At 41.5% G+C, this 16,368-nt stretch overlaps 1 protein-coding gene across 4 annotated transcripts; it reads right to left on the bottom strand.

Moving 5' to 3' along the window:
- Positions 1-290: 290 nt before the first annotated feature.
- apold1b (apolipoprotein L domain containing 1b) lies at positions 291-15,725 on the bottom strand. 4 transcript variants are annotated; one of them, XM_082977534.1, is made up of 25 exons: positions 15,206-15,725; positions 14,870-14,933; positions 14,409-14,471; positions 12,884-12,940; positions 8,361-8,438; positions 8,167-8,226; positions 7,917-7,979; positions 7,728-7,802; positions 7,462-7,536; positions 7,284-7,355; positions 7,117-7,182; positions 6,913-6,978; positions 6,384-6,455; positions 6,208-6,276; positions 6,037-6,114; positions 5,849-5,914; positions 5,445-5,528; positions 5,256-5,339; positions 4,744-4,797; positions 4,492-4,599; positions 4,100-4,139; positions 3,951-4,002; positions 3,229-3,643; positions 2,381-2,578; positions 291-1,849 (listed from the first exon to the last, which is right to left on the bottom strand). In XM_082977534.1, the coding sequence occupies exons 2-25, from the start codon at positions 14,930-14,932 to the stop codon at positions 1,574-1,576; spliced, it is 2,334 nt and encodes a 777-aa protein (XP_082833660.1). In that variant the 5' UTR covers position 14,933; positions 15,206-15,725; the 3' UTR covers positions 291-1,573. The 4 variants fall into 4 exon arrangements, with proteins under 4 accessions (XP_082833660.1, XP_082833661.1, XP_014062757.1 ...); XM_082977535.1 differs by having other exon boundaries at positions 6,208-6,279; positions 7,462-7,527; positions 15,206-15,724; XM_014207282.3 differs by having other exon boundaries at positions 6,208-6,279; positions 15,206-15,723.
- Positions 15,726-16,368: the final 643 nt, after the last annotated feature.

The raw sequence follows: 16,368 nt of genomic DNA, 5'->3' as shown, positions 1-16,368 counted from the left end.
TTTTTTCACAAAGTCAAATTAATTTGTGTTATAGGTTTCATCATGCCTGTATCCAGTTGTGGAAAGATTATCCAAATGTCATACTTGAGTATAATAGAAAAATTACTCAAGTAAAAGCAAGTCACCCAGTAAAATACTACTTGAGTAAAAGTCTAAAAGTATTTGGTTTTAAATATACTTAAGTATCAAAAGTAAATGTAATTGCTAAAAGGTACTTAAGTATCAAAAGTAAAAGTACAAGTATAAATCATTTCAAATTCCTTATATTAAGCAAAGCAGATGGCCACATGTTCTAGTTTATATTTTATTTACGGATAGCCAGGGGCATGCTCCAACTCAGACATAATTTACAAACGAAGCATGTATTTAGTCAGTCCCCCAGATCAGAGGCAGTAGGGATGACCAGGGATGTTCTGTTGGTAAAAAGTGTGAATTAGACTATTTTCCTGTCCTGTTAAGCATTCAAAATGTAACAAGTACTTTTGGGTGTAAGGTAAACTGTATGGAGTACAAAGTACATACGTTTCTTTAGAACTGTAGTAGTGAAGTAAAAGTTGTCAAAAATATGAATAGTAAAGTACAGATACCCCAAAAAACTACTTAAGTAGGACTTTAAAGTATTTTTACTTAAGTACTTTACACCATTGCTTGTATCTAAACTAAAGTAGATTGTTTTATACATCATTTGGGGTCTTTATAAGCTACAATACGAAGTCTTATACCAACAGTAGCATGTAAGTGCATCCTTGTGTGGGCTAATATAGTCAAAATTGTTGCCAGGGGCAAATTGAGCCATTGGCTATCAAAATACCCCATAAAAAAATATTATTACATTGTCAGTTTTATGCATGACAAGCATAGTTTTTTGAAGACACCTCGCATCCGTATGATTAGTCATAATTATTCAAATGATGAAAAATGCCTTCCTCAGTTAGGTTCATCCCCCTCTAGGCCACAAATGAAGTGTTTACTTCCCAGGCATAATGCAAGGCACTATCACTGGGATATGAGGTTGAACCAGGGCCTGAGCCTATGTTAAAAGTATTTTTAAAAAGTGCAAAGTGTTAGAAATGTGTCCCTATGCTCAATTTACCCCAAAACTGTGACCACTTTTTTTGGACAAGCTGTGTTTCAAAAGTGTTATGTTTACATGAATTCTGATTATTTCCAGAGATACACGACATCCTGAAATATATGTAAATATCTTTGTTAGAAAGAATACTATATTTAGCTTTACATAGTGATGCTGAATGTAAAAAATGGGTCAACATTCCCAACTCACCCCTACTAACCAGCCATAAAAATCAGCAAAATATAGAAATAAGAAGACTAGTGGCACCATCAGTGTTATATTAAATAAGGCACTACATTCTCAACTGAAAAATAAAGTGGCAATTTGGCAAAGTTTGGCCATGCCAAAACATTCTAGGCACCTTTTTGGCTGAAACATAGCACAGATTATAGGTCTACTGCATGTAACGGAATAAGTAACAAAACAAATTGGTCAACATTTCTGGTCAAACGCGTTCGGTTTCACAACCCCAAACTTCCTTCCCTCCCTCTCTTCCTTCACTCATTCTTCCAGCTGGGCCAGTTTCTCTGGATCAGACTCGTACACCTCCTCCTCTTCTTCCTCCACCACCTCGATCCCATCCATAGTTTTCTGCAGTTGCTCTTTGATGCGGTTGAGCTCCAACAGTCCATTCTGAAGATCCTTACACACTTCCCTGATCTTCCCAGCGAACTCCGTCTTGGCTCCTTTGTTGAGCTCGATGGAGTCTTTTGCCAGGAAGAACACATCCAGGGCCAGGAAGAGACCCGACATTACTCCTGTGGTGACACTCATCACCTAAACAAAATTAAATTAGGACAAGCAAATCAGCACATGGAGAACATCAAGAATTTAACCATTTGTGATCTATTCTATATTGTTTGTTTTGATCAGTGATTTGTTTTCTTGTCTTTTCCTTTTCCCTATTTGAAACCCAATCTAGGGACGGATGCTGCATATTAGCGCCAACATGATTGTGCAGATCAGTGTAAACAAGCGTAACGGTAGAGTCAGTATCTCATGGCAAGGTAATCTGTATCTAGCAATGTCTTGTCTTGCATGCCTCGCAAATTCACCAAAGTAGCCTACAGTTTGCCTCTTCCTCTCTGGTTTTATTTCAATTAAAGAACTTTCCCCAGGCCTTTATAGCCTATCGTCTAGTCAGGCTATAACACAGATTTTTTTGTTGTTGTTGTGATAACTGCACTGCGATTATAATTTTGTGCGTTGGAAAAGCAAGTATCCCAATTTAGTTGAAATATTTGAACCTTTAAACGTTCACACCCCTAATCTGTACCAAACAAATAATGTATCATCATCATCATGTACCTGGGCTGCCTTGGCCGCTCCTCCTGCCACGTTGAGAACCTGCACGGTGTTGATCAGACTTTCTGTGTTGATTAGTAATGCCTTGCCGGCCCGGCCACCCTCCTTCATCACGTGTTTGACATTCTGGTTGAGATATTTCTTAGAGATGCTGTCCACGTACTGATCAAAGTCCCACTCCTCCAGGGTCTCCATACCGACCTGAGGTGGATGGAGAGATGGAGAAAGAGAAAGCGCAAGGGAGAAATAAAAGGGAGAGTAAGAAAAGAAGCAACAACATGATATAAAGTCAGAGGTCAAGACACCCAAATCCCCCCTCCTCACCTCAGCTGCACACTGCTGTGTGAAGTTTCCCCTAGGCGCAGGTCTAGGATCAGCTTCCAAATTGAACCCTCACCATTAGTGGTGAAAATGCTAAACTTACGTAAGATCAGCATCTAGGGCAGGGATAGGCAACTAGATTCAGCCGCAGGTCGATTTGTCAGAGTGGATGGTCGGGGGGCCGGAACATAATTATGATAATTTATACACTGCAAATGGACCACAGCTAAGCCCAAAAATAGATTGTATTTGAAAATAACAATAATTTCATACCTTGATTACATTGAGACATGATTACGTTTCTTTTTTTATTTGTGGGAATAAATGGGAACAGATTTCCTAAACCAAACTCACTTTTTGCTGAATTCCTGGTGATTTTTATTTTATTTTTTTACTTAAAACAAAAATTCTAAAGATAGATAACTACAAAATTTGTGGGGCCAAAAGAAAAATAACTCGCTGACCATTCTTAGCACGTGGGCCGCATGTTGCCGACCCCTGATCTAGGGACAACTCCACCCTTCACCCACCTGCAAAAAGTCCAGACACTCCTTGATATCCTTCATCTCCTCCTGGTAATCCTGAATCATCTTCTCCACCTTCTTCCTGTCTGTTTTGGAGTGCACTGTATCGGTAATATTTGCAGAGGCTGATGCTACCCCGCCCGCCGTCGCAACGCCGATGCCCACTGCCGTGACGATGAGCGACGTTCCCATGGTGAACGGCGCCAAGATGAGGCCAGTGATAGTGGTGATGCTCCCAGCAACGCTGGCGACTCCACCCCCCACGCTGGCCTTCACAGTCTTCTTGTGGAAGCTGTCGGCGGCATCGGCCAATGACAGGAGCTCCAGGATGCGTTGCTGTAAGGAGGCACCGCGCTGGTTGAAGAGACTCACAAAGAGACGGGCCGCCATGAAGACACGGTCCGCCACCGCCTCCACTGCCCTGAGAGAGAGAGGAAGGAGGAGAAAGAGAGTGATGGAAAAGGGAAGGACAAATAAGAATAGGTGGAGAATAATTGAGAAAGAAAAGAGAGGGAGGGGTTTGTAAGAACTTGTATCCTTTTTCAAACAATAACACCTTGGGAATCCTGGAGAAATAAGCCTGATCTTGCTCTATAAATATTATTTCTCGGTGTTATGCAGTTCAGTTGGGTTCCCTAAAGACGTTTAATACACATTGTATGAAATCTCACATTGACAATTTCTCTTAAAACGTCATAACCAATGGGTAAATACATGAAAATGCTTACATCTCGCCTTCATCCGCTTCAAAGGTGTTGGACTCATTCCACGTTTCCCAACCTAGGGGGAGCAGAGATATAAGCTGTAGTTACTGTAAACAACGATGGGAGAACACACATATACACTGGTGAAAAATAGTGCTCTGTGACAAACATACCCTCTACTGTTTGCCACCAATCCATAAGACCTTCCTCATTCTAAGAATAAAATATTATTAGTCACATACACATAATGCAGTATGAATACACAAACAAGGTATATTTTTATGCCCACCAGTGTCACAGTGAGTCATATGTTTTAAGGTTATATTGCGATGTAAAGCATACATGTACAATAACCACCATCCAGTGTCATAGTAAATTATGAAGTGTTATAATGCAACACAGGGCATGTAATATACATACATACATCCTTGCTGTCCAGTGAGTTTCCTTCACTAGGTACTGGCACTGCAGCCATCTCCAGTGTCATAGTGTTATAATGCAATATAAGGAATGTCATAGTAAGTTCGGAAGTATCATAATGCAACATAGTACATGTGATACATACATCCTCACTGTCCAGTAGGTTTCCTTCACTAGGTACTGGCACTGCAGCCATCTCCAGTGTCTGGATCTCCACTAGGCCGGCCTGGGCTGTGGGCTGAGCATCAGTATTCTGTAGGAAAATAATTATGAATATAATTGAAGATATTATTAAATGGTAATATTATTCACATGAAAATTAAGAAATGATAACACCTAGTGTAAAAAATGACAGGCATAACTAAGACCAAAAGGAAGAGAGTGAAAATATGGTTACTATAGCTTCATAGCCAAACAGGGCACCAGGGAGAATCCTTCGGATTCGGAATGTCTGCCAGAGAAACAAACAGACAGAAACATAAGAACACATGCCCTATGAAGAGGCCCTATGTAGGTGATGTACTTAAATAGGATGATAGTATTATAGTGTAGTACTTTGTGACAACTGCTGATGTAAAAATGGTTTATTAACTGGGTGGTTCGAGCCCTGAATGTTGATTGGCTGACAACCATGGTATATCAGACCGCATACCACGGGTATAACAAAACATTTATTTTTACTGCTCTAATTATGTTGGTAACCAGTTTATAATAGCAATAAGGTACCTCTGGGCTTTGTGGTATATGGCCAATATACCACGGCTAAAGCCTGTATCGAGGCACTTAGCCCTTAGCCAAGGTATATTGGCCATATACCACAATCCCTCTGGCCTTATTGCTTAATTTTAAAATACATTTGATTGATTGTATAATATAATAGTATGATTAAACAACAAAAAAGTGACATACCCCAGTCCTTTTCTTATTTTCTTGTGGTGGTGGAGGACCACTTTTCACTGAAGAAGTTGCGTCATTGTCTGTGTACCACACGGTCTGTAACAAGTGATGGACTAAGTTGTTATTTTAGCTAACCCTGTGCGGGAAATATACAATTGCATTTTATTTTGCAGGTGGGACATCATTGACGTGTTGTTGTACCTGATTCTCTGTAGGACTGAAGACGTTGGTGTCACTCAGACTGTCAGAACTGGAGGATGAATCGCTGTGTGACAGCTGAGTCTCCTGAAATGGAGAGGAAGGGAGTGTGAGGAAGAGAGGGGGAGTATTTAAATGTTTGCCGTTTTGCATATAGTGACATTCTACCAGGTTTCACAAACCTCTCCTCGAGTACCCCCAGCCAGTCCACGTCTTTGATGAATTCCAGAACAGCTGATTCAAATGATCTCCTAATCATCAAGCCCTTCATTTGTTGAATCAGCAGTGCTAGTTCTGGAATACATTAAATAACTGGACTGGCTGGGGTTACTCCAGAACTGGTTTGGGAAACTCTGGTCTAAACTATCGGAACTTCCTTTGCAGTATGACAAGGGTGCGCAGGCTACCTGGGTCAGTGCTGTAGATTTGAATGGGTTGACTTTCTGCATCATTCCCTTGAACATCCCAGGGTTCTGAAAAACCAGGTGAACACAGAAATCACTTAGTAGTGAGAGTAAAATGTTCCTCTACTAGCACAGTTGTATTTCTATACTAAGAAGATGTATGCCTCAGCACCTGGGATAAACGGGTTTACCTGTTTGCCTGCAGAACTGTTACTCTCAACCAGACTGCCAGCACTGGAGGAAAGATCACTGTGTATGGACTGGGTGTCCTGAACAGAAGGCAGAGAGAGAAAAATAGTCCATTTGAATATTTAGCATAACTTTGCAACATGATACAGGTTGATCATAATCATCATGACTACCTGAATCGGTGTTGTAGATTTGAAAGGGTTGACTTTTTGCATCACTCCCATAAACATTCCAGGATTCTGCTGCTGCGAAACACAAGGTTGAACACACGACACACAAATCTTCTGTATGACAGAAAAAAAAACGTCTTCATGAGTATATCTTATTTATGCCTCATGAACAGGTTTACCGGTTTGCTTTCTGGTATCTTTTCTGTGACATGGTGATCCACACTGTCAGTTGGAGGGTCTTCCTTTATCACCTAAAATACACACAAATGGATACCAAATGTAAAACATAGTCGTGAATAGGAAAGGCCTTGTGTTCTGATAACTCTATACCTGTGCAGTTTACAGGTGAGACATTTCATGGATAGGTGTAGATGGTATATGCTAACTCTTTTGACTCATCACATATGCTGGTGCTACTATTTGACATCTGTCACTTTGTTCCTAGTTATGTGTACACATCTACCTCCATTATCTCATTCCCCTGTACATTGACTCGGTACTGGTACCCCGTGCATATAGCCAAGTTATCGTTACTCATTGTGTATCTATTATTTGGTGTTTTACTTTTCTATTATGTCTCCATTTTCTTTGTCTCTGCATTGTTGGGAAGGGCCCCTAAGTAAGCATTTCACTGTTAGTCAACACCTGTTGTTTATGAAGCACGTGACATACATATATATTTTATTTTGTATAGATGCTGTATTGTACCTGTCTTCCTGTAGAAGCCAGACTGTCAGCACTGGAAGACAGATTGCTGTGTATGGCCTGAGTATCCTGAAAAAGAGGAGAGAAATTAGGAAAACAGGGAGTTAGAGTATTTAGCACAACTTGGCATTTTACATAACCAAAATCATCAGTCCAAAAATGTTTTATTGCAATATGATATAGCATTATCATCATCACCATAAGTACCTGATTCTGGGCTGTAGATTTGAATGGGTTGACTTTCTGCATCATTCCCGTGAACATTCCAGGGTTCTGCAAAAGCAAACCACATGACATACAAATCCCTTTCAGGATGATCAGCTCTTAAAGTTCTTCAACTCATTATTAGACTGCACATGGATAAACATCTTTACCTGCTTGGCTTCAGGTAGCTTCGCTGTCACTTGGTGATCTACTGTGTCTGTTGAAGGGTCCTCCTTTCTCACCTGAAACACACGCAAATAGATAACAAATGTGCAGAATAGTCTTCAATAGGCCTTGTGTGTAACTTGGTAGATTACAGGTAGGACATTATTTTGACATGTGCTGTACTTGTCTTTCTGTTGTGGTGTTCTCAGCCAGACTGCCAGCACTGGAGGACAGATCACTGTGTATCGACTGAGTGTCCTCAAACATGAGTAGAGAAAGGAAAGGGAGAGAGAGAAAAGAGGGAATTTTAATATTTACTGATTTGCATTAGTAACGTAATTCTAATTATCAGTCCAAAATATTACTATTATTTTGCAATAAGATACAGGGTGACCAAATGTATTTCAGGAGACTACTGTAATGTGACCAAGTGAACTCATCTTCACTACCTGTGCCCGTGCTGTAGATTTGAAAGGATTGACTTTTTGCATCATTCCTGTGAACATTCCAGGGTTCTGGAAGACCTGAAAGGTACACAAGAGACACACAAAACACTTTTCAGTACAGCAGCAACAATACAATTTTACTCTACTCCCTAACATAGTCCTTTAGATTCAAGGATGAACAGACAGGTTTACCTGTTTGCCTTCTGGTAGCTTTTCCTGATCCACAGTGTCTTTTGGAGGGTCCTCTTTTCTCACCTAAAACACACACACACACACACACACACACACACACACACACACACACACACACACACACACACACACACACACACACACACACACACACACACACACACACACACACACACACACAAATGGGTACTAAATCTAAAAATCATAGTGTTGAATAACATAGTATGATCAACTGGATTATGCCTAATACCTGTGTAGAGGACCTGAATGGGTTGACTTTCTGTGTCACTCCTTTAAACATACCCAGGGTCTGCAACACATACAAGCATCATGGTTCCCTCAATTATATCACACAGATTATTTTTTTAAATTACTAACGAAAAGGACCAGAAGTCTGACAAGTCGGATTAGTTTACATACAGAGTATGCAGAGCAGACATCTACCTGTTTCGCTTCAGGGACATTTCCATCCACAGTCTTCTCTGACACTGGATCTGTAGCTGTACTGGCTGTAGAGGAGGCCTGGGTGGAAGATAAGGATCAATGAGGATCTTTGGTGTTTGTTTCCACTAAAAATAGTAGCCTGTGCCTGTATTTATAAAGCATCTCAGAGAAGGAGTGCTGATCTAGGATGACGTTCTCCCTATCTTATTCATTATGATCTGAAAGGCAAAACTGATCCTAGATCAGCACTCCTACAGTGAGGCACTTTTTGAATACAGTCCCTGGTCCCAGATCAGTTTATCCTGCCTTGCCAAAGAGAAAAATATTATATTTATATGCCTTGCCAACTCCTATGGTAGTTGGTGTGACAATGATCTTAGGAGTTTGCAAAGCAAAGGTAACTGAACTAAATGACTATCGCCCATAGCACTCACTTCTGTCATCATGAAGTGCTTTGAGAGGTTAGTTAAAACCTCTTAAGGATCCGCCACTTTTTTTCAATTTTCACCTAAAATGACATACCCAAATCTAACTGCCTGTAGCTCAGGCCCTGAAGCAAGGATATGCATATTCTTGGTACCATTTGAAAGGAAACACATTGAAATTTGTGGAAATGTGAAAGGAATGTAGGAGAATATAACACAATATATCTGGTAAAAGATAATACAAAGAAAATAACAAACATTCTTTTGTATTTTTTTGTACCATCAACTTTGAAATGCAAGAGAAAGGCCATAATGTATTATTCCAGCCCAGGTGCTATTTAGATTTTGGCCACTAGATGGCAGCAGTGTATGTGCACATTTTTAGACTGATCCAATGAACCATTGCATTTCTGTTCAAAATGTTGTATCAAGACTGCCCAAATGTGCCTAATTTGTTTATTAAGGATCATATCATCTCTATCTTACCTGACCCACTTCAGTTTGCTTACCGCCCCAATAGATCCACAGATGATGCAATCGCCATCGCACTGCACACTGCCGTATTCCATCCGGACAAGAGGAATACCTATTGTAATGAAACACTTCTGACACCAATGTAATGAAACACGGAGGGAGCAGGTCTCGAACCCTCGACCGTCTAGCCTGAAATCCAGCGTGCTATCGACTGTGCCGCAAAAGAATGCTCGAGCGAGTCGATTTCTGACGCTTATAATCCCAGGGTCGTCACACTATGTAAGAATGCGGTTAATGGACTATAGCTCATCATTCAACACCATAGTACCCTCCAAGCTCATCATTAAGCTCAGGGCCCTGGGTCTGAACCGCGCCCTGTGCAACTGGGTCCTGGACTTCCTAATGGGCCGCCCCCAGGTGGTGAAGGTAGGAAACAACACCTCCACTTCGCTGATCCTCAACACAGGGGCCCAACAATAGTGCGTGCTCAGCCCCCTCAGGTACTCCCTGATCACCCATGACTGCGTGGCCACGCACGCCTCCAACTCAATCATCAAGTTTACAGATGACACAACAGTAGAAGGCCTGATTAACAACAATGACGAGACAGCCAACAGGGAGGAGGTGAGGGCCCTGGGAGTGTGGTACCAGGAAAATAACCTCTCACTCAACGTCAACAAAATAAAGGAGATGATCATGGACTTCAGGAAACAGCAGAGGGAGCAAGCCCCTATCCACTTCGATGGGACTGCAGTTGAGAAGGTGGAAAGCTTCAAGTTCCTCGGTGTACTGACGATCTGAAATGGTCCACCCAAAGTGTGGTGAAGGTGGCGCAACAGCGCCTCTTCAACCTCAGGAGGCTGAGGAAATTTGTCTTGGCGCCTAAAACCCTCACAAACCTTTACAGATGCACAATTGAGAGCATCCTGTCGGGCTGTATCACCGCCTGGTACGGCAACTGCAACACCCACAACCGCAGGGCTCTCCAGAGGGTGGTGCGGTCTGCCCAACACATCACCGTGGGCAAACTACCTGCTCTCCAGGACCCCTACAGCACCCGATGTCACATGAAGGCCAAAAAGATCAAGGACAACAACCACCCGAGCCATTGCCTGTTCACCCCACTATCATCCAGAAGGCGAGGTCAGTACAGGTGCATCAAAGCTGGGACTGAGACTGAATAACAGCTTCTATCTCAAGGCCATCAGATTGTTAAATAACCATCACTAGGCGGCTTCCACCCGGTTATGTAATCCTGAACCTTAGAGGCTGCTGCCCTAGATACAGTACCAGTCTGTCACGCCCTATTCAATCAATCAAACAATCAATCATTCAAATGTATTTATAAAGCCATTCTTACATCAGCTGATGTCACAAAGTGCTGTACAGAAACCCAGCCTAAAACCCCAAACAGCAAGCAATGCAGGTGTAGAAGCAAGGTGGCTAGGAAAAACTCCCTAGAAAGGCCAGAACCTAGGAAGAAACCTAGAGAGGAACCAGGCTATGAGGGGTGGCGATTATAACAGAACATGGCCAAGATGTTCAAATGATCTGATCTGTTTCACCTGTCTTTGTGCTCATCTCCACCCCCTCCAGGTGTCGCCCACATTCCTCATTATCCCCTGGGCACTTATACCTGTGTTCTCTGTTTGTCTCTTGCCAGTTCGTCTTGTTTATCAAGTCAACCAGCGGTTTTTCACAGCTCCTGCTTTTCCCAAGTCTCTCTTTTTCTTGCTCTCCTGGTTATGACCTTTGCCTGTCCTGACTCTGAGCCCGCCTTCCTGACCACTCTGCCTACCCCTGACCCTGAGCCTGCCAGCCGTCCTGTGCATTTGCCCCTACTCTGGATTACCGACCTCTGCCTGACCTGACCCTAAACCTGCCTGCCGTCCTCTGTCACTACTCTGGATTATCGACCCCTGCCTGCCTTGACCTGTCGTTTGCTTTTGCTTTTCCAACAGTCTTGAAGGAGTTCATACATATGCTGAGCACTTGTTGTCTGCTTTTCCTTCACTCTGCGGTTGAACTCATCCCAAACCATCTCAATTGGGTTGAGGTCAAGTGATTGTGGAGGATAGGTCATCTGATGCAGCACTCCATCAACTCTCCTTGGTCAAATAGCCCTTACACACCTGGAGGTGTGTTTTGGGTCATTGTCCTGTTGAAAAACAAATGATAGTCCCACTAAGCGCAAACCAGATGGGATGGCACATCGCTGCAGAATGCTGTGGTAGCCATGCTGGTTAAGTGTGCCTTGAATTCTAAATAAATCACAGACAGTCACCAGCAAAGCACCACCACACATAACCCCTCTTCCTCCACACATGCAGAGATCATCTGTTCACCTACTCTGCATCTCGCAAAGACACGGTGGTTGGATCCCAAAATATTAAACGGTGGATTTATCAGACCAAAGGACAGATTTCCACTAGTCTAATGTCCATTGCTCATGTTTCTTGGCCCAAGTAAGTCTCTTCTTCTTATTGGTATCCTTTAGTAGAGGTTTCTTTGCAGCAATTCGACCATGAAGGACTGATTCACGCAGTCTCCTCTGAACAGTTGATGTTGAGATGTGTCTGTTACTTGAACTCTGTGAAGCCTTTATTTGGGCTGCAATCTGAGGTGCAGTTAATTCTGCAGCAGAGGAAACTCTGGGTCTTCCTTTCCTGTGGCGGTCCTCATGAGAGCCAGTTTCATCATAGCGCTTGATCATTTTTGCGACTGCACTTGAAGAAACGTACACATTTTCTGGATTGACTGACATTCATCTCTTAAAGTAATGACGGACTGTCGTTTCGCTTTGCTTATTTGAGATGTTCTTGCCATAATATGGACTTGGTCTTTTACCAAATAGGGCTATCTTCTGTATACCACCCCTACCTTGTCACAACACAACTGATTGGCTCAAACATATTAAGAAGGAAAGAAGAAATTCCAGAAATAGATTTTTAACAAGGCACACCTTTTAATTGAAATGCATTCCAGGGGACTACCTCATGAAGCTGGTTGAGCGAATGCCAAGAGTGTGCAAAGCTGTCATCAAGGCAAAGGGTGGCTACTTTGAAGAATCTCAAATATAAAATATATTTTGATATGTTTAACAATTTTTTGGTTACGACATGATTCCATATTTGTTATTTGATAGTTTTGATGTTATTTTACAATGTAGAAAATAGTACAAATTAAGAAAAACCCTTGAATGAGTAGGTGTGTCCAAACTTTTGTCTGGTGCTGTACATAGACTTGAAATCACTGGCCACTTTAATAACGGAACACTAGTCACTTTAATAATGTTTACATATTTTTGCTTTACTCATCTCATATGTATATACTGTATTCTACCCTACTGTATTTTAGTCTATGCCACTCCGACATTGCTCGTCCTAATATTTATATATTTCTTCATTTCATTATTTTACTTTTAGATTTGTGTGTATTGTTGTGAATTGTTAGATATTACTGTACTGTTACAGCTAGAAACACAAGCATTTCGCTACACCCGGAATAACATCTGCTAAACATGTGTATGTGACCAATAAAATGTGATTTGCTTTGAGCAGAACTAACTGATCTGTGACTAGGCTATGAAAATAGTAATCTTTTTAACATTACTGATGTAGTAACCTGTGTTGTGGTTTTGAACGGGTTGACTTTCTGCATGACTCCCATCATCCCAGTCCTCTGTTGGAAAGAAACAAACAAAAACACAACTCATCACAATATCTAGGTACAATGGGCAGCGAGAGCATGCTCAGTTGTAGCCTTTTATAACCTTGGTTTTGGGGAGCACCTCACTCTCATTGTTATTCTACTGAAAACAATCGTTTGATAATGGTTAACAGTCAATTGCATCAACCGCATCGTTGTATCGTCTGTAAAAACAACAAACTTTTCGTTAGTGTTGTGTTCACAGACGATACAATGGGGATGTATTAGCTGCTCTTAGCAAAGTGAGCATATTTACATACACTGGCATTGCTTTCCGTTGTACTGGGTTGCACAGAAACAGTCTGCGGGATGCCTGTCACACCCTTACCATAGAGAGCCCTTGGTTCTCTATGGTGTTGTAGGTCAGGGCGTCACTAGGGGGTGTTCTAGTTTTTTCATTTCTATGTTGGTGCTCTTGGTTTGGTTCCCAATTAGAGGCAGCTGATGTTCGTTGTCTCTAATTGGGGATCATACTTAAGTTCTCCATTGTTGCTACCTGGGTTGTGGGATATTGTTTTGTTGAGTGCTGATGTGCGCTTTGTTACTTCACGGTCGTTGTTTGTTTATTGTTTTAAGTTTCACTAATAAAAGATGTGGAACTCGAATCATGCTGCGCCTTGGTCCGTCTATCCCAACAACCGTGACAAAGCCAGAAGTTAAATACAATTCCATTTCAACTTACTGTGCTAGTGGACAGGAAGGTTGGTCATTATGACGAGGGAATTTGAGACAAAATATCTAAAGGATTCTATTATTAAACAGACTTTCCAAACGTGGGTATGTCGTAGACTCACTTCCTCTCTGCTTATCTCAAAATAAACGTCCAACACAAGTTATTCCTTTTTTGTCCACTTATGGCGCATGTGCAGGACTTATATTTTGACATGAGATAAGCAGAGAGGAAGTGGGTCTACAACACACCCACGTTTGGAAATTCTGTTTAATAATACGATCCTTAAGATATTTTGTCTCAAATTACCCCTGTCATAATGACCAAATATCCTACCCACCGGCACAGTAAGTTGAAATGGATTTGTATTTAACTTCTGTTTTCCTGTGGACTGTTTTTGTGCAACCCAATACAATTGAAAGCATTGCTAGTGAATGTAAATACACCCGCGCTGCTAAAAGCAGGCTATTTTAGGCTTAGGGGTTAGGTTTAGGGTTAGAATTAGTGTTAGGGTTAAGGGTCAGTGGTTAGGTTTAGGGAAAATAGGATTTTGAATGGGAATCAATTGACTCTGTACCGGTACCCTCTGTATATAGTCGCGCTATTGTTATTAACTGCTGCTCTTGAATTATTTGTGGTTCTTATCACTTACTTTTTTAGGTATTTTCTTAAAACTGCATTGTTGGTTAAGGGCTTGTAAGTAAGCATTTCACTCTAAGGTCTACACCTGTTGTATTCGGCTCATGTGACAAATACGATTTGATTTTATACCTGTGAGTTACTGCTCGGATCACTCTCTTTGTTCAAGCCGTGTGGGGTTGGGTTGCTCATCTCCTGTGTGAAGACAGAAGACATCAATATCATGGACCAAATGAATGAATAAATGAATGAAAAACAAAAAGAACGATGAAAGAAACACTATTGTCCATTCAATAGGACACACTGGGGGGGGGGGGGGGGGAACAATGATACATTTATAACATTACTGTGCATAACAGTTTTTACAAATTAGTATTTAAACTACTACTACTCATTTTGATTGTTGTAGAAATCATTGTCCCATTGTACCATATTAACAAACATTTCATTTTCAAACTTCACATTTCTCGAGTATAAGGCTACTTACCGTAATGAACGAGATCAGCAAAATGCCTGCGATAAGTGATCGGTATGTTCGATACTTTTCGGTTTATCGTTCCAGCTCTAGTGTGTGTATTCAATCAGTGTCCTACCTCACTGCTGGGTCTGGGAGCAACCACTGGAGAAGACTTGTTGTCCCTTCGCGGACTATTCATACTGTGTTACATACACAAAAGTGACACATGAGAAACACATGACTCGAATAGGACACACACACAATCAGGTAGTATAGCACCCTTGTGTTATATGTGTCCCTATAACCACTGATACCGGGTCAGATACATAACTACCTTGAGTTGACTTTGAGTTGGCTAATCAATGTCAATACACAACATGACTGGGATATATTTAGCCTACTACAATAGCGTTGGTTGTTATCAACAATCACAACATTATGCAATACGATAATATGAAGCATTAAAACCTACCTTTATATGGCACATATAAGTTATACTTGAGGTGTTACAGTAGAGCTGTAGAACACGCGAAGGAAAACACTTCTGAAAATCCGTCACTTCCCTTATGACTTGTCAAACTGGTTTTGCAGCGATGGGAACTAGCCTACTGACGCGGAATATGGTGAACATTGTTCTTTCTGCTCCGGTTTATGATAAGCTCATTTTATCTGAAATTCCGCCACTGCCCTTATGACTTGTCAAACTAGTTTTGCAGCGATAGCCTACTATTGCTTTATTTATTTAACAAGGCAAGTCAGTTAAGAACAAATTCGTATTTACAATGAAGGCCAATTGTGCGCCACCCTATGGGCATCCTAATCATTCAGCCTGGATTCGAACCAGAGGTTCGACCTCTCGCACTGAGATGCAGTGCGTTATACCGCTGTGCCACACGGGAGCTCAACAAAAACATGACTGCATTCAACGTTGTTCTTTCTGTTCCGGTTTATGATAAGCTAATTTTTATCGCAATACACCAGACACTCGAGTGGAAACCCAACTCTAAAAGCCAAATGCCCTGTTTCTGTGCTTTGTGAAAAGTTTGAGATGTAAGAACTAAGACACGCCCACTAGTATTGATTTTTTGCCGTCAGAGTTATTGAGGAGGTTCGATTAATCTGGCCCGGGAGATACCGGGATATGGCCCGTCACATCATCGGGCGAAGGCTGGGAGGGAGGAGCGCCCATCTCAAATCAAACAGTAATTTGCACCGCTCGGTCATGTTGTCAACAAGGTTGCATCATCCAGGAACATCTCTTCCATAAAATAAACGTTTGAATTTTCAAACTAGTTTTCATTGGGAAGGCAGATAAAGAATTTGTAAAGAAAATAATCCTACTCATTAATACATGTGCTTAATTACATAACTTTTGTTTTAAATCGAGCCGATTTTGCCTTCTGATAGAGTGAATCACCTGTCCCACTGAGCTATAATAAGAACTAGAAACTGCCTCCAACATGTCCAACCATTGTTTTCAACATAATCTACTCTCTGTCGCATACAATGTTTCGTGGGGGCTGACATCTTGCTAGTTCCGGATTCAGGAGTCCATTAGTACATGCGCACTAGTACTGGAGCCCAGCCTGACGTCCACCAGATGCATATGTTGTCTAACCTGCTTTTCAACTAGTT

The sequence above is a fragment of the Salmo salar genome, chromosome 07, assembly GCF_965601325.2.
Source record: "Salmo salar chromosome 07, fSalSal1, whole genome shotgun sequence".
Classification (NCBI taxonomy): domain Eukaryota; kingdom Metazoa; phylum Chordata; class Actinopteri; order Salmoniformes; family Salmonidae; genus Salmo; species Salmo salar.
Note: the sequence above shows the minus strand (reverse complement) of the source record. Positions and strands in the feature narration are given on the sequence as shown.

Excerpts from the sequence above, each read along its gene's own strand:
- apold1b (XM_014207282.3), bottom strand. The coding sequence starts at position 14,932 with ATGAATAGTCCGCGAAGGGACAACAAGTCTTCTCCAGTGGTTGCTCCC. Across the intron at positions 14,472-14,869 it reads CTCCCAGACCCAGCAGTGAG|GAGATGAGCAACCCAACCCC; the intron begins GTAGGACACTGA and ends GTCTTCACACAG. Across the intron at positions 7,183-7,283 it reads AGCTACCTGAAGCCAAGCAG|AACCCTGGAATGTTCACGGG; the intron begins GTAAAGATGTTT and ends TTGCTTTTGCAG.